General features: G+C 49.2%; 1 protein-coding gene across 1 annotated transcript; it reads left to right on the forward strand.

The window, feature by feature from the left end:
* The first annotated feature begins 1438 nt into the window (after window positions 1-1438).
* Window positions 1439-20561, forward strand: LOC144103664 (dehydrogenase/reductase SDR family member 9-like). The gene is made up of 6 exons (XM_077636325.1): window positions 1439-1590; window positions 11028-11269; window positions 13646-13852; window positions 14128-14310; window positions 15546-15678; window positions 20010-20561. The coding sequence occupies exons 1-6, from the start codon at window positions 1439-1441 to the stop codon at window positions 20350-20352; spliced, it is 1260 nt and encodes a 419-aa protein (XP_077492451.1). The 3' UTR covers window positions 20353-20561.
* The last annotated feature ends 409 nt before the right edge of the window (window positions 20562-20970 follow it).

Genomic DNA, 20970 nt, shown 5'->3' on the forward strand with positions numbered 1-20970 from the left:
AGACGCTGCTTCCGCTGTACGAATCCAAATCACCGTTCTAAAGAGTGCAGAAGCAGCATTAAATGCGGTAACGGTGCAGGGCGGCATGCGACGACAGTGTGCGGTCCAGAATTTACCCATGTGACAAAAATGCCAGTGAATTTGCAATCTACAGTGAAAGAAACTCGCAAACGAGAAGTACTGCTACAAACGGCAATGGCGTTGTGTGCCGGTAAAACTAAAGCGGTATACTTACGTGCTCTATTTGACGGTGGTAGCCAACGCTCATTCATTACGAAGCGAGCATCGGAAAGACTCGGGTATCGAGTTCTTGGAACAGAAATGTTGACGGTTGGCGTGTTTGATGGACACCAATCAGAGCGAGACTTTAGCAGAGTGCTGGTGTTGCTAACAGCGCAAAACATGAAGATCCAACAGATCGAAGTTCTTGAGACAAACATAATATATGAACAAAAAATCCCGATTCATGAACACAGGATCAAGTAACTACTTTGACCTTTGGCTGCAGCCGACAGGGGACCTGCGATAACAAAAGAGGTGTCATCGACCTCCTCGGAGGGTCAGAGCATTACTGGGAACTTGTAACTGGAAGAAGCAAGCCCTAGACGGAAAACTACGAGCAGTCGAGACTGCTTTTGGGTGGCGCATTCAAGGACCAGTAGAAGGAAAGGTAGTTGACTCGCAGTGCATGAAAACCATTGCCCATCGCATATCACTGGCCGAGAGTAAGACCATAAACTGCTTGGACCGTATCTGGACCCCGGAGTCTAGCGGAGTCACGGATGACAACTTTGTTGGGCAAAGGCTGCTCGATTCTTTCGAAGACAATATACGGCGTAGTGGATCACGATACGAGGTAGCCCTTCCCTGGAGGCAAAACATCGGTCTAAGTGGCAACAAGGAGACTGCTGAAAAACGGCTGTCCCAACTGACAAACCGCCTTCGAAGAACTCCTGAATTGCTGGAAGCCTACGACGCTGTCATCAGACAGTATTGCATGGAAGACGTAACTGAGAAAGTGGTAGAAAAGGAAGAAGATTGAAAGCTGATCTACTACATGGCGCATCAGCCGGTGTTCCGAGAAACGAGCAATACGACGAGACTGCGAGTGGTTTTCGATGCTTCGTCTCGTGGACAGAAGTTAGTCATTGAACCAAAGCGTCGAGAGCGGTCCGAATTTTACAGCTGACCTTACGCACTGCTACTGATTTTCAGAAGCAACAGAATAGCCTTGGGGGCAGATATTGAAGAAGCATTCTTACAAATAGGGATAAGAGAGGACGACAGAGATGCATTGCGCTTTCGGGTGTACCATACGAAACCAGGTGCGGGTGAAACAACAGGAGAAGTGCAGACTTTTCGAATGAAGCGAGTTCCTTTCGGAACCACATCGAGTCCTTTCTTGTTGACCGCAACTCTGCAGCATCACTTGAAGAATATGGAAGAAGAGTATATGGACATAGCATCACTGCTGGCGCATTCCTTGTATGTGGACGACCTCTTAACGGAAGCAGAAAATGAAGAGGGAGCCCTGAAGATCTATGAAGAAGCTAGGACCACATTTAGTGCGTCCTCTATGACACTGCACAAGTGGGCGTCCAACAACCTGACATTGAACAGTTTGCGAAGGATGATTGTCGGATACCTCCCAGGGGTCCTTAAGGTGTTAGGACTAACATGGAATCCTAGCACAGATAACCTCTCTTTCACCCACAGTCCAGCGAGTTGCCGGAGCCAGGAACAAGCACTGAAAGGTATGTTCTGAAGACGACAGCAAGACTGTATGATCCACTTGAATGGCTAGCACCATTCATGGTCCGGACAAAGGCTTTTTTCCAAGAAATGTGGCAAAAAAAAAACATGGAATGGGATGACATCCTACCACAGGATCTGGACGAGAAATGAATGCGGTGGTGCGAGGAACTAAACGAATTGAAAAGAGTTCAAGTGCAACGCTGCTACAAAGCCGGCACAGTCGAACCTGTCAGCAAAACAGTCCTGCACGTATTTGCTGACGCCAGCCCAGTGGCATACGGTGCAGTCGCCCACATCTGCGTAACAGATGGGGATAGGATCACAACTTCGAGTATCCTGACTAGCAAGTCAAGGGTTGCCCCGATCAAGCAATTGACTCTCCCGAGACTCGAACTGGTTGCGTATTTCTTAGCGGCCAGACGTAGTCGATACATCCTGAGAACCACCACAGGTGACACATTACTGGACTGACTCGACAATCGCATTGCTATGGATAACAGGAGAGACTTCTCAATGGAAATAATTTCTGAAGAATCGCGTAACTGAAATTCAGCGCCTTACCAACACCTCTGCATGGAAACATTGTCCCGCATCCGAGAACTCGATGGATCTCATGACCAGCTGAGTTACAGCTGATCAGCTTGTTGAGAGTTCCACCTGGTGGGAGGGAACGTCCTGGACGCACGCGACTGAAAACACGTGACCATGCTTCTCGTTACCAAGGAACATCCCGACAATGGAGGAAGAAAAGCGAACTGTGGAACGCCTTCATGCGACAAGTTCCCCTGAAGCTCCAAAGCTGTTAGACACAGATCGATACAGCAATGCAACGAGACTCTTCCGTGTGACAGCTTCGATATTACGGTACGCCAACAAGCTACGACATCTGAGCACTAACCAAGGATCACTGACGGCAGTTGAACTGGATGATGCCGAGAAATACTCGATACGGCAAGCTCAAAGAGAAGACCTGGAGAGAGAAATTCAATGTGCGAAAAAAGGAGATCGCTTTCCAGCAGACTCGCCGCTGAGGGACACTCCAGTGTTTGTTGACGACAGTATTCTCCGCATAAGCGGCGGACTTCAACAGAGTGGCAAGCCGTACGACGAACGCCATCCAATTGTACTGTCGACGCGACATCACCTAGCAGAATTGCTCGGGCGTCAAGCACATCACCAAGTGCTACATGGAGGAGCACTGGATACTTTGGTACAGCTGAGAGAGAAGCACCATGTTGTACGAGCCCGCCAGCTGGTAAAAAGAATCATCAAAGGATTCATAACCTGTCAGCGCTACAATGCTCGTCCAGCGACTGAAGTGACTGCACCGCTTCCACATGATCGAGTGACCCAAACTCAACCCTTTGAGGTCTCAGGAGTAGACTTTGCAGGACCACTTCTGGTGAAAGGAGAAGACTCGCTGTACAAGTCCTAAATCATACTGTTCACCTGTGCCGTAACGCGAGCAGTTCACTCAGAGCTTGCAAGGCACATGACAGTGGAGTCATTTTTGATGACCTTCAGACGTTTCATCTCAAGGAGAGGTGTATGCAGAGTCATCTACAGTGACAACGCGCTTTCCATCAAGAAAGCCAACCAAGATCTTTCATACCTCTGGAGTTCTATCCGGAAACCAGAGGCGCTTGATTACTTTGCAATGACATGAATCGAATGGAAGTTCATAGTAGAGCGCGCCCCATGGTGGGGTGGCTTTTATGAGCGACTCGTGGGATCAACCAAACTTGCTCTCAAGGAAGTTATCGCTTCAAGGTTTCTGTCCTTCGACGAGCTAGCAATGACCTTGGCCGAAATTGAAGCTGTATTGAACTCCAGACCTTTAACTCACCTATACGACGGACCCGAAGAACTGCAACCTCTTTGCCCTTCCTTCCTCTTGACAGGAAGACGCCTCAGGTCGCTGCCTAACGCGGGAAAAAACGAAGCTGACCAAATCAACATATCCTTTCAGAGACTGTGGACCCTAAGCCAGCAGACCACAGAAGATTTCTGGCGTAGGTGGACCAGAGAGTACCTAGAGCAACTGCGAAATGTAGAAGGTCAGAACGAGCGCCAAGGAAAAACGATCAAGGAAGGCGACTTGATTCTTCTTCGTGACAGTCTTCAACCACGGCAGCCGTGGAAGATCGCAAGGATTGATAAACTGTTTCCGGGAAGAGACGGGAAAGTGCGGTCGTGCCTTCTGAGAATATCTGGAGGATGAACACTCAAGAGACCAATCGAACTCGTGTATCCCCTAGAGTTAACGTAAAAGGAAAAAAAAAATTGACTTGTCATTTTCGGGGGCGGGGGGGGGGGGATGTGTTGCGAAACCGAAACAAGACCGCCCCAAGTCGTGTCATGTAACTTGAAATAAACGGATGTCGTTTGTACTCGCTCAACGCAGTTGTCTAATTTTAATGAAAGCGACAGAGGCAGCGCCACTCAGCGGCACGGTTTGCGCTGCTGCACTACGGCACCTCTTTCTTCCTTTTTTATCTCACTCCCTCCTTTATCCCTTCCCTTATGGCGCGGTTCGGGTGTCCACTGAGATAAGTGAGACAGATGCTGTGCCATTTCCTTTCCTCAAAAACCAATTTCCAATTTTTCTGCTACGTGGGTAAAAAACTGGGTTGTTGGTGAATATCAACTCGAGTGATCCAGAATATAAAGGGGGTTAGATACGACTTATTTTGGATTAATGGATTCGCAGAACAACTATTTCAGACAAGGTGGCGCTACCCACCTCCCCGATAAATAAGGATAGCCTATAACCGTCCGTCTGTCCTTCCTTGACATGTCTGCGCACACAGGTAGTCGCTTATCATATGCGAATGTTCCGAGGGTTATTCAAAACCTTTCAAGTCTAACCTTGTGAAAGACATGTAACGCCCAGGCTTTGAAAACGTTTGATAAAAGTTATGAACTTCCAGGGTTCCCACATGGACGGTCACTTCGAGGCAGAAATGCACAAGACTTGTAGATAATTGAATTAAGCTAATTTTGATAACTTCTTAATGTTTAAGGGCGACAAAAACCGTGTGCAGGCCTTTACCATTACGACTACAGGAAGTGTAGACTGTTCTGCCGTTAGGGTTAGCTTCTGCATGAATCCATCTTTTAGCCGGTCTCGTGCACCTCTTTCAACTTTCGCTCGGACCTTGCGTTCATATGTTGGAGAAGACAGTTTCTGCAGACATTTTAGGAAATTTATGTAGTTATGTGGTCAGAAATCTAAATTATTCACATTTTTACGCTCTGCATCGCATATAATGCGCTTGGCTTTACGGGGATTACAGAGAAAATGAAATCTCTTGCGGTTCGCCACTGAAGCCTTAACGCGATCTAGAATGGGATGTGGCTGACCCCGCGCGTAGAGGCCCCTGTCTGTTTAGAAATGCTAAGCACTCCTGTTTTTCTGTTTCCTGCAGTGCGCTACGGAATAACGAAGAGGCTCAGCTCACTTATTGAAAGGATCGAATTTTGAAAGCGCTAGATGTCAACAGCGAGTGGCCCCCGCTTCATGATGTCCGCGCCCGTGTCTGCTGTACCGGCGCGTCCGTGTCACCACAGGCACGCAGCAACAGGTGACGAAAGCTAGAGTGTAGCTCTCTGGAAGAACTGCCCCTCGGCAGACAGCACGTACTTCTACCAAACGGATGCACTCTCTCATTGTAGCATGTTAAACAAAAAAGGGAAAAGGATCACTCATTCGTATTGTGTGGGGGTTCTTACAAGGCCGCTGAGCCTCCTTTGAGGTCTCGGCCGCGAACTCCGAGCTCCCGGTATCGTACACCACGCGCGGCCGTTCTCACGGCGGCGCATCGGAAATGCGAAATAAACACAACACTGAACAGGACGCTTTGCCCGGGGTCAAACGTTTATTGGGTTCTGCCAAAATCACTAGCTGCTTGATCTGCGACCCTTGCCGTTTGGCTTGGTCGTGCGGCGGACGGGGCAAGATGGCGACAACAAAGAGGGAACATGGGAGGTATTTGCCTTGCGTCCTCTCGCTTTTGCGGTTCGTTGAAATGTCCCTCTGGCCACAGTCGGTACCCGCCAATCTCGGCGCTCTTGCCCGTTGTCACTTTCAGCCAATCAGCGACCGTTCCGGCGGCACCTGGCGGTGCGCGCTTGTGACCGACTTGAGGAATGAGGCGGCGCAGCGCACTCGAGCTGACCTTCTGGCTACTCGCCCGTGGGGAAGGAGTAAATAGTCGGCTTTTCTGCGTCTCCACAGCGCTCCTCGCCGACCAGGGAAGGATACGGCATTCCGGAATTCCCACGATTGTTTCACGCGAACGTCTCGCGGGCTGTTTCTTCTACCAAACGAAAGTGGTTCTTCTACCAAACGAATGCATAAGATTTGCAAAACTTATGTTTGTCAGTACCCAGGCTCTCCACTACCGGACTATAAAGGCGGGGAAAATAGAAGCATTGATTCTACATTCGAGGTTGCAGGTGTGTGGGCAGTGTCACAGGCCCTGAAAAAGAAATCGGCTCCAGGTCCTGACGGGATAACCAACACCACTCTGAAGAACTTGGATCATAATTCTGTCTCTTTTCTAACTGAGCTCATGAACAAGATTTGGGACGGGGAAGACTTACCGGAAGAATCGAAAGTCTCTAAATTAGTACTTATCCCTAAGACAGGCAAAAGTCTTGATCTGGGCAACATGAGACCCATCTCTCTGACGTCTTGCTTGGGCAAGCTCATGGAAGAGGTGGTGCAGACAAGTCTCGTGCTACATGGAGAGCGAGGGACTCTGGCCTGTTGAAATGGTAGATTATAGACTGCGTCTTAGCGCACAGGACGTCATGTTAAGGCTTAAACATAATATACTTGATCCCAACGGAACTAAAGGGGGAAGGGCAATCTTGGGGTTGGATCTTACAAAAGCCTTCGATAATGTTTAGCATAGAGCGGTGCTTGAAGGCCTCAGTGAGTCCTGAGTAGGCATCAAGTGTTTTAACTATGTCAAAAGATTCCTAAACAATCGAAAGACCAATATAAGCTTTGTAGGGCTCTTCTCAAAGCAGATTGGGCTCGACAATAAGGGGACCCCTCAATGTTCAGGCCTCTCTCCAATGCTCTTCAGTTTTTCCATGAGAGGACTGTCCCACAGACTAAATAAAATTGAGGGGCTAAAGAACAGTATTTATGCCGATGATATAACCATTTGGACAGCAGGGGGAACGTACGCTGATATCTCGTACCGACTGCAGGCAGCGGCAGAGGTAGTTGAAAACTAGGCTCTGTTGAGAGGGCTTTCCTGCTGCCCTAAAAAATCTGAGATCTTCTCGCTTAATACCAAAGACCAGATGAAGAAAGAGACTCGCTTCCCTCATCTATACGGCCCGATAGAGGTTGTCGTTGGTGATAGGTTAGTACCTAGGGTTGACACCATAAGGGTCTTGGATACTTTCTCCAGACGAACGGACGTAACACAACCCCTACCAAGAAGCTTAGTACCTATGTCACCCAGGTCGTAGGTATCTTTAGGCGGATCTCGCTCAGCAACAAAGGCCTGCGAGAGCACTGTCTCCTGAGATTAGTACAAGCATTCATAGTGAGTAGGGTTGCATACGCGACTCCATTTCTGAATATTAGTCAGCAAGAGGAGGAGAAAATAGACAAGTTAATGCGAAATGCATACAAAAGAGCTCTCTGCATCCCACCGAACTCCTCAACAGAGAAACTGCTTAGCATGGGAGTCCACAATACCTTTGCGGTGATCACCAGGGCAGTAAGAGAAGCGCAAATTTGGAGGCTTAGCTCCTCAATAGCAGGCAGGCAGATCCTCAATGACCTAGGGGAGAGCGAGAGGAAACCCCCGTATACTGCAGAGCTGATCCCCTCAGACATACAGAAGCATTTCAAAATTGCCAGTATACCTAAGAAAATACACCCGGAGCATGATAAAGAAAGGAGAAGACATAGAGCTCGAACAATAATGAACAATCTTGCCCGGGACCCGTCGGATAACATAGCCATCTGCGACGCAGCCTGTGGGTTTGATGACGCCTCCGTCATGGCCGCCGTTGACGGGAATGGGGAGAAAGTGACTGTTGCATCGATAAATACTAAGAATGCGTTAGTGGCAGAAGAGGCTGCTATTGCCCTAGATTGCGTCAGTACCAAAGCCAAGATGATGTTGTCTGACAGTAAGGCAGCTGTTCACAACTTTTGGAAGGGGGTGGTCTCCAGTCAAGCCGACAAATTACTAAGAAGATACCCCTCAAGCAAAGAGGTCTCCCTCACATGGGTTCCTGCTCATGAGGGCATTCCGGGAAATGAGGCTGCTCATAGCCTCGCTCGATAATTGTACATTAGAGCTGCTCTGGAAGTGCCCCTGAATAGGAATAAAGACCCTCTCATAAAGTATAAAGAAATAATGAAAACACCTAGACAGGATAGGAGAGCACTCACTTCCGGATAGGTCGCTCACTCCAAAGGTGTGCAGGGCCTGGTCAACAGATTCTTTCCGTACTCTTTACTACACGATGAAGACACTGGGGGACCTGAGCTGTGCAGTAACTGCCACAGAATGACTTCACAAAATCACTTAATTTGGGAGTGTCAGGATTATTCTGGGGCTAAATCACAAAGCATCCCAGACCTTGCCACCTGGGAAGAGCTGATCTGGAGCCACGACCCGGATCAGCAACGACTCATCATCCGTCAGGCGGAGACAGATCGCTACAAGACTCTCTCCGTGGTCTCCGATGCTGAGAGCCGGCTGGGAGGAGCACCCTTCTAATTGCTGCGCGCCGACCGTGATGCCCCATGATGACGGAAATAAAATTCATTCATTCATTCATTCATTAATTCATTCATTCATTCATTCATTCATTCATTCATTCATTCATTCATTCATTCATTCATTCATGCACTCTTCGATCCCGGCCGCGGCGGTCGAATTTCGATGGAGGCGAAATTCTAGAGGCCTGTGTACTGCGCGATGTCAGTGCACGTTAAAGAACCCCAGGTGGTCGAAATTTCCGGAGCCCTTCACTACGGCGTCTCTCATAGCCTGAGTCGCTTTGGGACGTTAAACCCCCTTAAACCAAACCAAACCAAACCATTCATGCACTCTCTCATTGTTGCATGTTAAACATAAGGAGAAAAGGACCACTCATTCATATTCTTTCACGCGAGCGTCTCGCGGGCTGTTTAAGCGGTGGATTGTTCTCGCCTCGCACGCAAGACTTGGACACTGCTTGCCGGGGGACCTAACCTAACCTAACCTAACCTAACCTAACCTAACCTAACCTAACCTAACCTAAACTAACCAAACCAAACCATTCATGCACGCTCTCATTGTTGCATGTTAAACATAAGGAGGAAAAGATCACTCATTCATATTCTTACGCGCGAGCGCCTCGCGGGCTGTTTAAGCGGTGGATTGTTCTCGCCTCGCACGCAAGACTTGGACACTGCTTGCCGGAGGCGTGTGGTCTATTTAGGGCCGTTCTCCATGTCTGGCAGAAGCGCTCTCCTCGCTCTGCCATGATTATGACGGCTGTAATTTGCGCGTACAGCGCTGGGGCGGAGCAAGCCGAAGGCCACGCATTGCAAGAGTGCTGGCAAAAGCCCGAATAGGGAATGTTCCGACTCGTGCACACAATGTAAAATGCACTCTTCCGGCTTTCATCATCGAGACACAAAGCACAATGGTAGGCTAGACATAATACGCTCCTGCGAGCGTGGTGCAGCAGGTGGCAGCACTTGCACTTAGGTATGCAAATGGGTAGGTGCGAGGACGAGTTGGTGGCCGTTGTCTTAGTGAGGCGTCGTCCGGCTGGTTGCGCCGCTGAAACGGGATAAGCGAATCGTATATAGTGAGTTCCCCAACGAAAGACGATAGTTAATGCGGGTGACAGCGTCCCTGCTGGACTGGACTGACTGCGCCTCGTGATCCTTGTACCGGTGTAAAAGTGCGCAGTCGCCGTGAACCGAACTCGGGCTCCCTTTTTTGAGTTGTTTACGTGGCGCAAAGTCTATTTCAGCGGCGACGGACAAAAAAAGACTGGCTGTTCAGCTGCGGTCGCTTTTAGCAACGCTCAGGTAAGTGCGCCGGTGTTATATGTTACGTATAGGACGAGTTGTTTTGCTTTTAGCGACTTTGGCCTAGTGCTGCTATATTTTACTTAAACGCACTTCATATGTAGAGAATACTCTACCGCTTTTCGGATGTACAGTGTGGCCTGGAAAGAATACAGTGTTATCCAGGTCGATGTTGATGAACAAAAGCATGAGGACTACAGGGTGATCAAAATTGAGATTTCTTATAATTAGCAGCTGAAGGGTGCATGAAATCTACCTCTGCACATTAGTTGTGTACCAGGGGGACAAAAAGGTAAAATGATAATTGTCATCGTCAGGCACCTAATTAACGAAAATAATTTAACAAACTTTTTAGGCATTGAGGCCAGAGTTAATGTGTATATTGCAAACGTAGAGGCGGTCGAATTTCTAAACTGATTCATTTAGTTTTGCCCCAGAAGGTTCCACTCATTTCGCGTAATTAAGCATGCAAGGGATGTTAGTCGACGCTAATCTCCTTCCAAGTGCGGCGCAGCTGTTGCTTGGGAGATTTTTGCCTTGCAATAACCGGAAGGGAAAGGATACAGTTATCAGCTTCATTAGTCCCGCAACGCCACCTTTCACATGGTTTGGGCATGCAGGCAAAATCCCCCCCTCCCCCCCACCACCCCTTCCCCTACCCGAGAGGACTGGGAGGCGGCTCTGCTCGGCTGCCAGCAACTATCGGCCCAACAGGCCCTGGTTCGGCGGACCTGCGCAGCGGTCAGGACCAACGGGGTCCCGGAATGAGGGACTCCGCCTTGTATTGTAACGGTCGAGACCCACTAGGGACCTCTCCCCGAGCACCTCTCTGTATATATCCCTATATAAATGCTTTTCACCATCACCGTTGACGGGCGAAACGCCGCGTAACACCTGGGGACGAGTTTTGCGTCGATTATCCCCGCCTTGCGTACTCAATTGCGTGTACAAAGCTAAAAATTTGACCGAATTTCAGAACAGCAGTATATCACACAGGTTTAAAAAGCTCTCTTCCAGCCATTGTGTTCAGCTTGCTTTTTCAGCACCAACTATAAATCAAGCGCGTTCAGTGGTATCCAAAGAGCTTTCGAGGAAGACTACGCATGATTTTTACGCATGATTTTTTGAATCCTGTGAGAAGCAACGATGGTAGTGGGCTTACTGCACATTGGTTCTCATATTGTTTACCGCGCTCTTTCAAATTTAGGGGTGTTCGTTCTTCTGAAGCGCGAGCCTGGTCCAGCGTGCTCCCCATCAACAGGCTGCTGGTGCTCGTCACTCCGTGCTTGTGGGCCCTTGGGTCGACGGTACCCGTGGTGCAGCAAATCTCCGCCACGTTCGGCTTCGCCCTGCTTACTTTGCTCGTTGGCTACTGGTCCTTGTGGTACGGTCGACGACTGCTCTTCAACGGATCGGTCAAGCCCAACGGGAAAGCAGTGCTCATCACGGGTGAGTCTTGCAAAGCCGTCTTCCCGGCTGCAAATTAGTTTCTGAGCCTTTTGCGGGCATAAAGCATAACATATACGCTGCACAATAAATGAAATAAAATCAGGCGGCCATGTTAGATTTGGTTTTATGGGATTTAACGCCCCAAAGCGACTCAGGCTATGAGGAACACCGTAGTGGAGGGCTACAGGTAGATAGATCACTTGGAGTTTTCTTAACATGCACTGATATTGTTCACTATATACACAGGGGCTTCCAGCCTTTCGCCTCCATCGAACTGCGACGGCCTCGGCCGACATCGACCAAGCTCTTTCACGTCAGCAGCCGTACGCGATAAACATAGATCCACTGCGGCAGGTTAGGAAGCGATGTTAACATAGGCTTCATTATCCGAGGCTTGACACTGTGCCGGCGTTCTTGCCAGGTTCCACTGCTACCGCTACCGCAATAAAATGACGGCAGCTTGCCCCAACGCTGTGGAGAGTGATAAGCGGTGGGTGCTTTACAAAACGTTTGACCAAGTGCCGACTCAGTGCATAATGAGTATGGTGATGGCTGATGATGATGGTGAGTTGGGGGGTGGTTTCGTCCCGTGGCGAGGCACAAATCTGCTGGGCTTTCCAGAGCGGGCACGCGTCGAGCCACATGTTTGCGGGTTGCGTCCCCAGCACATTGTTCCCAGCACATTGCTCCATTGGCTCCCAGAGGGTTCCACACCGAATTGACAGGGAACGTGGTGCTGCACGCATTCCGTTTTCAGGCTCCGGCTTCCCAAGTTACGGGCGGCGCCCCGAGCATATTGACAGCACCCTGCCTCAGCCGACGGCACTCCGGGTGGGCGCCGGCTGTGGCCATCCCCGACTCGCAAGGTTATTGACGTGCAAGTTGACGCTCGCAGTTTTACACCCTTTTTTTTTTCGGACGGCGCAGAACTATATACCCACTGGACGTGCCCCACACTCATAACGCGGCCCGATGTAAGCTAGCACCCCATTGGCTACATGAAGGCGACGCTGTGAAGCGAAGTCGCACGAGCGGGTTCCACGTGCTTATGCGAGTGCACACTGCACCATACTGACTGCTGTAATACGCCAAATTGGGAGGGCACGTGGTGCGGACGGGACGTTGACATCGATGACTACTCCAAGATGGAGGACTGGCTCGAATGGCTGGCGTTGTAAGAAGAGAAGAAAGCAGGCAGCTTCTGGGACTTATTTGCACGTGAATGTGTGGGTGGAAAGCGAAAATATTTCTGGCTCCTTTTGAAAATACGCCGATGCTGAAGAGTACACTGGGCGAGTTGGTTCGTTGTGCGTGTGTGAACGACAAAAACATTCGAGATGCTGCGCGTGTTCTTGACCTTTTGCTTTATTTTCTTGGAACCTTTATCTGGTTCGCTGCTATTAGCATTCAAATGCATGGTCGCGCTTGGGCACCAATCCATCGGTGCCGATCTGGCCGTGAGCTGTCCACGCTACGTTTGGCAAACGCGCGACAGGAGAACAAGGAGGTGCGCTTACGTAACTTACCACCTTAACCTACTTACGATAGCTAACTAACTACCGGTACCAACAGTACACTTCGTAGAATTTCGTTACTTGTTTGAATAAAGGACTCTGTGTTGAGGCCACAGATCTGCGGGAGTCCAACTCCTCGCTTGAATCAGCGGTGCCCATTCTGAGACGATGAGTCGAGATTTTACTGAGCGTCGTACTGTGCGTCCTGCTCTGCAAAACACAGGGATATTATTTTTGGCGGCTTATATTTTGTTATTTACTACTCAATGCAAAAAAACTTCAGTTTTTAATACGAAAGCATAAATATCCCCATTAGACAAAATTCCGTCGCGACCGTAATTGTTGTTGAGGCCATGAGGGTCTCAAAATTATGACGTCATCACGGCGTCCCTGAGCGAGGCGCACGCATTGCGCCGATAGATGGCGCATGCATATATACTAACGTTACTGCCCCGTCTATTCGCACGGGTGATACCACTCCAGATCCGACTCCTGGGGAGGCCGGCAGGTGAGGAGGAAAAGCGACTTGCGCGTAGTGGCGTCACCTTACGGATCCTATTCAGTAGGAGTCAGATGGGATCAGCCTCGGGCAAGGCACTGTCTCGCAGCGGCCGCTTACCTATGCAGTGCGCTGCAACACGCATGGCTTTGAAGGTTCGTTGCCGAGGCTCTCCCAGACGCGACGCCATCTGCTTTTCCTCTAGCGCGCTTGGCCTTACTGTAGAGTCACTCTGTGCTGCTCGAAGTTGCGCACGTGGGCCGGTCTTCGTGCGGAAAGAACGCTAATGAAAGATCTAATGCTTTCGCATACCCACACGCTAAGCAGCCAGAAGTGTCTATACTGAATTTTTCAAACACGCAGGGTGCGATACCGGTTTCGGTCATCATCTGGCCGAGTGGCTCGCCAGTGATGGATTCCTCGTGTTCGCTGGATGCCTTGACGCCTCTGGAGTGGGTGCCAGAGCTCTAAATGAGAGAGCCGGCATTCATGTGCTGCAAATGGATGTTACCGTGCAAGAAGAGGTTGACGCGGCGGTAGAAAGAGTGGAAAATGAGCTGGGCAATCGAGGTGAGCGACGTCGTCTGCTTAATCTCAGATTCCCGCCAACTTTTGCGCTGAGGGAATGGTAGCCTAATCACAACTATGCTGGGCCGCTTCATGCTTGCTATGCATTGCCATGCTACGGTGGAAACCGACCTATGTCGTTACGGGACAGAGAAGGTAGCAGCTTTTTCGCAGTTTCTGAAAGGAACAAAATAAGATCACACCCAGAAAGCTTTTCACTCTGCAAGGTCAACACTTTCTGAATATTGATCCGCTGACGTTTTCACTTTTTCCTGCAGTTTTGTGGGCAGTAGTGTGCAACGCCGGAGTAGGGAGCATCGGCTATATAAACTTGCAGCCAATGAGTCGAGTGCGCCGAGTCTTCGACGTCAACACATTCGGCGTGCTGTCCGTGGCGACTGCATTTCTGCCACTTGTGAAGAAGGCAGGAGGAGGGCTAGTCATTGTTTCCAGCCTGCTGGGTGCGTAAAACATTTCTTCGTCCCACTTGACACGGCGCATGCGCACAGCTGTGGCAGCTCGGTTTCGCCGGCGGCGCGGATCCGCACCACGTGGCTGGTCACGTGACCAACCACGTGATCAGCCACGGCGCCGCGCCGCCGGAAGCTGCTCCCGCACCACGTGACAGAGTGACGGCGTAACCACAGGGTGGCAGCGCCATGGAGGAAAAAAAAACTAGGATGGAGCTTGACGTCATAATATTGAAGCCTAGTTGTAAAAAATATAATGGAAAGCAAAATGAAAAATTGGCCCTCGCGTGAAAAGGCAGCGGCAGCTCTAAGTCGGATTTCGGTTTCCCTCTCTCGCTGTGTTGCGGAGCACGGGCGTTCACTAAAAAGCACCACTATCTAAGCTGGTTGGCAGTTTGGTAATTATGGAGGGCCTATTTCCCAAGAGTCAGTGCGCGAAACGGCCCTCGGCAGCGGCGTCAGAGGAGGATTGCTTGCAGAGGCTGAGCGCCTGACGTCATGCTCCCTCCTAGTTTTTTTGTAGCGTAAGCTACACTGGCCGAAGTTGAGCAGTTTCGCGTGGCTCCTGGAAAGCTGTGCTGCGCATGCGCGAGGAGCAGTCAAGTTACACGGTGCACAGCTGGCGCGCCGGGGCCGCCATCGCGCGCGCCTCACCGGTCTGCGCATTCTCTGGAAACCGCACCACGTGACCAGCCGCGGGGCCGCGCCGCCGGCAGCTGCTCCGCACCATGTGACCGACTACGTGGCCAACCACGTGGTCAACGTCCCACCCTCCCCGCACACTCATTGAAGGAAAAAAAACCCTGTGTCGAGGCTGGGCATTGAAGCAAGGCCTTTGCCGTTTGAGGCGGAGACGCCCCGACGGTTCAAGGTTTAAAGGTGAATAAAGGCGCATTAGTGAATGCGCGCCTTTCATATATTAACTCTTCCGAACCAGATGTCGCCACGCTTTCGCTACGTATATCCTGGCCTAACAAGGCTAGGCCATCATCAATTTTTTCTATGCTTTCTTTTTAACATACCTGAGGCTGCGGCCTCTCCTATGTTTTCCTTCCTTTGTGGTTACGATGATTACGCTGACGCCATCACATGGAAAAAAAGGGCTGTCGCTCTAAAAATGAAGCTCTTCGAGTTTACGCGTTCTGGAAAGCGAGAAACTGCTTGTGTGACCATTCATGGTGGTGACGTCAGTTCATCAGACTTCGCTGCACATCTTCGAAACCCAGGTAGGCTCCAAGCTCCGCTTTGTCTGGCGTACAGCATATCTAAGAGGGCCGCCATTTCCCTGGCGGATGGACTACGGCGACAGTACTACGCCACGGGCGTCCACGTCTGTACAGTCGAACCAACGGGATACAGGTGAGTACAGCCATGTGGAAGAAAGAAGCAAGTTTTATCAGTTACTGAAGTGATGGGGAGAAGTGACCACTAAGACCGGTACGTGCCAATAGACAATGACTGGCTGAAGAAATAGCTTATTCGACAAAGGCATCCAGACTGCATGGTTTGCTTCTTAGTCGTGTAATGGTGCACTTCCGAGTGTGCCACCCCTACAGCTCTTCTCTGTAATGTAAGGAGACCGCCTATCCTCCGCTTCCAAGAAGATTTGAATTTCAGGGAAGCTGTAACAGCTCCGCTGTACGAGAGAGACGCAAAACCGGGCAGCCTGGTTACCTTTGGCAAAGACGGTACCTAAGATGACTCACCAGCTCCAAGGCAACTTGCGTTTGAATTTTGTGTGTCCGTAGATCGGAGCATTTTCGTTCCACTGCAAGGAGGTAAATTCTAGTCCACTCCAGGTGTGTAAACCCTACCATGGCTTTACAGTATTCGTTCTTCCGAGTGAGCAATGTCGACCCCAGAAACATCTCTAAGCACGGTCAAAGCTAGCGAAATCGCGCCCCGTTATGATTAGTGTGAGAGGCTTCCTGGACCATCTGGTTCGCACAAATCACTAAACAAAGAGGAGTCTGTCATATGGCGCAACTGCAAACAGACTCTTACCCCATCCTCAATAGGTTGAGCAAAATGTACCCAGAAAACTACAGGGCCTGTCTCCCTGGTGCGGGAGTAACTTCACATTACATCACATTAAACGTGGGTGTGACCAAACGCCTGTAAACCCAATCATTAAAAACCTGAGTGCAGCGCAGTGGGAGCAGAGGCTGACCAGAAAGGACGAAAAGGATCAGCAAAGCCTGGTCCAACGTCCCATGCGGGCAGCAGACCCGCAGGGTAGGCGTGCTGCATTCATGTCAAACATTCTCAGAAAAAAAAAATTGAATATTGAAAAACCTAAAGTTACGCGTTCAGAAATATTGATGGTAGTGGTCCATTCTTCCGATGTGCAGCAAAATCTTTCTTCTATAGCTCTCATTGAGCAGCTAAGACTGCCGTAGAAAACCAATGGGGAACGCTTTTGACCATAGCAGAAACGTTAATGGCAAAAAAATTCATGGATGCCGACGGGAGATGTGCGGATATATTGATTGTTATAGTGAAATCTTACTGTAGCCAACCATGACGGCCGCGCCTGATGCCGCATAGGCAGATCACTGGCGGAGCGCCGATGAAGACAAGGCGCTGATGGAAGACGAAGTGTCGCCTCGCTGCACGAGATCGCTTGGTTTTTTTGGACTGGCCGTCGGCGCTGCTCGCTGTCCTGCTCGTCGCTTTGTGTCGCCCGCCGTGAACTCTTTCCCCTGACTTGTTTGTGTACAAACCCCCTTTCATTACAATAGATGGAAAAACTGCGCTCATAAACTCTTTCTCTTTCAATAATGGTTTTGTCCAGAATTGTTGGGCATGTAGAAGAAATGAAATCTAGAAGAGTGCGGTGTGGGCTAGTTGGTACGACGAGTTGGTACATTACAAGAACAATAACCAACTGCGCTAAAAGGACGGGACACAGAGGAAAAGCGGTCGTCCCGTGTGCTTCGTCTCTCTTGTCCCGTCCTTTTTGCGCATTTATTTATTGTTCTTATAATGTAGAAGAAGGTGAACTAAAGCAGGGCCTCGAGCTGCGATAACAACAAAGAATCAATAAAGTTTCTCTCTCTCCTGGATAATTCGGTGCTGTCAGCAGCCAAGAGAGCAAGCGGCCGGGCTAGTTGGTGATGCATGTTGTAAACTAGGAAGCGCAAAATACCGGACGACGGACAGAGTAAGCGCTCGTCAACCTGTTTTTTGTGTCCCTTACTCTGTCCGTCGTCCGGTATTTTGCGCTTCCTAGTTTATCAGCAGCCAAGTTTTCAAGAATGCAAAAGTAGCGCATCGTGTCAGAATTCTGGTGCCCTTCTATAATAGCACTTTTATACAACAGGACAACGCGCCAGGCGAATGCGTTGCGCTAATACAGCAGTCGGATTGGTGAAGGGCATGATCTGGAGTAACGCGGACGAGTTCGCTTTGCACGTGATTTTCTACGAACGGAGTTATCTCAACCAATGATTCTGTTCAGCGCTAGTATCTATGCTCACGCAGATGTGGACGTGTTCCCCGCATTAACCGCCATAAACAGGGAACATGCGGCCTGGTTTTCAAGCGTCCTTGAGTCGAAGATTTAAGTAGTTTAATTCATGGTGGAAGAATATTCCTCCAAAGTGGTTTCAGTACAGTACATAAAGATCACTTCGCGACAGGTTTGTCCGCAAGTTGGTCATGCTCGTCTGCTCTGACGAGACGAAACCTGCACTGCTCTTGAACGTACCTAAAGTAACTTTTTGTGCAATTGAAATGTCGAAACGCAGCGAGGCACCTTACTACACCAGAAGGACTCCGTATAGCAGAAACATAGCGTGCTTTGCGGAAACCAAGAACGTAAAATTACAGCCACAGTCCAAAAAAACTTGGAGAGCACTGCAGTCTGCTGCAGTGGATAAATGCGAAAGCGTTTGCCTTTGAACGTCAGCAACTTTTTTTTGCAGGTCATTGTTGTCTAACATCAGTGCACATCCCCAACACACTTTACCATCATACGCGCCACAACGCGTTCGCTTCATGCCCCTCTAACACGCTTGAACCAAAGACCCTTTGTGGTGAATTTGAGCCCGAGCTAACACTGACAGTGCCCTACCCATCCAAGCTTGGGTTTGTCGCCTCATGGACATTATCTGTAAATCTCGGTAGGCTCCACTATTAGGAATTTGGGGCAGAGGAACACCTAGGTATTGAAAGGCGCCGCAGTCCCAGCTTATGCCACCAAAATGATGTCGTCTCGCAGCCCAAAGAATCAAGCAAAATCCCCTGGACAACATATTTTTAGTTGCGAAACTTGCCTATGTGCTGCAATTTTTAAAGTGTGCGAGTAGAAAGTGCAGGTGGTGCATAAAATATTCGCTACCTTCGTATGGCGCTCCCAATGGGAACCCATGAGTCGTGACACCCTATTTCTTCCTCTAGAGTCTGATGGAATTGGCCTTGTTCACTTATTCGTGCATAATCTTGTCTCGCGTTTATTCTTATTCAGTTCTCCAAACCACCCTTATTATTAGGCGTACTTATTAGGCGTCTTAGCGCTCATGTGCCTTTCCTATTCTCATGGACTAGACACGAACGTGCAGGGCCTTTATGGCAATTCCTTAAGAAAGTTGCTGGCACTTTCGATTTCCTCATTGTGCGCTTTTCATTAGACTACCTGTATAGCCTCTCCAGAAGGCAGATGACCCCTATATCATTGTATCGGCAATCTTTTCTGGAGTTTCTTGACACGAGTCTTCTGAAACGTGTTAAGCAAATGTGCACTTCTTATGCTGCAAAATTCTTCTTTAAACTGCACACATCGATGCTGCCTGTCAAGGCACGGATTCATGGCAAGGAGATGTTTGTGCCATGGACGGATAATTGCCGCCTGTGCAATGCGCCGGAGACCATTGATTATTGTTTTATTCTGTGCAATGGTGTATGGTCTTCTGGGACGCATTAGAGCGAACACTTAAGAAGGACATGGAAATCAGACCCTACAGTATCCGTTTTTTGCCTGTGGAGAAAAACTGTGTTGTGCCATATGATCTACTTATGTTGATGGGACTAGTTAGTCTCTGGAAGAGCCGCATGATAGAACGCCACGCCGAACCACAACGGTCATCGAAATATTTGCTTCGTGAGCAGTGTATTTTGGTGTGGGGAGTAAAGGCTGCCCTGGAAGAGCGGCCTATAGCTGGCTCCTCCATCTCGATGCGTGTGTGTGCCTCCCAGACATTTCATGTTTGGGATAGTGAGGACGTACAGGTGTATTATGGGCTCATATCACACAGCCTGGTGTTTTGTGGCATAAGCATACTCGGGCTTTCCTTTTCGGTACTCAGTAGCCTTAAGTGCACTTCGTACTCTTTGTCTTGATCTTGGGTTAGAGTGTAAAGGGATTTCTTGCGGTAGCGTAAGTTTCCAGTTATGTTATGCATCTGCACGAGGTCCCCGTCTGCACATTCGGAGCAAGGGGATACAAGCGGGCCCAAGTAGAGCTGTCATTTCCGTTTTAATACGAATTGTGTTTGAGTGTGGAGTCTTATTTTAGGCCTGAATATTTTTCCAACTCCGAGTGCTTAAATAATACTTATTTTACTGGAGCTATTATCACAGGTTAAGGAAGGTCTCTCCTTTCCTGCCACTGCGTAGCTCTACTCATGTGCGGACTTTCCTTCTTGAAAAGATGAAGGCTCGGGGACATAAAAAATCACTGTACATTTCAGGACTGCCATTACCGATCGTAACTTACTTGAAAAAGAGATGGACTCCGACTTGAAGATGCTGCGCCCGAAGATTCGAGAAGGACTGGACGAGAGGTTTGTGAATCGTACGAAGCTCGCTAGTAGACGTCTCATGTCATGGTTTTTGCGGGATGACCCTCGTGAGGCCGCTCACGTTATGAGGACTGCCGTGCTAGAGTTGGTGCCCAAGGCTCACTACACGTGTGGCGGTTGTATTGATCACATTTACCGGCTGCTGATGGACCTCCTGCCAGCAGAAGTCATTGACGAAGGGATGCATATGCTTGGAAGCGCGGCAGGAATGTTTTCGAAGCGAAAATGCTAATAAAAAAAACAAATTTGGTCCAGATGTCGTTGATTCTTAACCATATGGTTTATTTATTCAATATAGTTTAAATAAAATCGTGCGCAGGCCCATACAGTAAATCAAGTACAAAATTCAAAAGTGCTCCACTACCTGTCAGTCCAGCATTGCGACCAGAGAAAGCTTAGGCTGTTCTGCCGTTAGGGTTCTTCTGCATGAATGTATATTTTAGCCGGTCACGTGCATCTCTTCCAGCTTTCGTTCAGACCTTGCATTGATGAATATGTTGGAGAAGACATTTTCTACAGGAATTTCAGAAAATTGTCGTAATTATGTGAACAGAAATAAACATTATTCATATCTTTACGCTGTGTATCACATGTGATGTGTTCAGATTTACGGAGATGGGAGAGAAAAGGAAATCTGTTCCGGTTAATTCACTATTGAAACCTCAACAAGATACAGTAGGATATGGTTCACGCCTCGCATAGGGGCAAACCTGACCTACCTAGGAGTCGTCAACTCATGCAAGGTGAAGCGGTAAGGGTAAAACAATTCAGCAAGGGACCAGATTGGACAGAAGGAACTCTGGTTAAGAGGATGGGCCACAAATCTTGACTTGTGAAATGCGCAGGAAGA

The sequence above is a fragment of the Amblyomma americanum genome, chromosome 9 (assembly GCF_052857255.1).
Source record: "Amblyomma americanum isolate KBUSLIRL-KWMA chromosome 9, ASM5285725v1, whole genome shotgun sequence".
Classification (NCBI taxonomy): domain Eukaryota; kingdom Metazoa; phylum Arthropoda; class Arachnida; order Ixodida; family Ixodidae; genus Amblyomma; species Amblyomma americanum.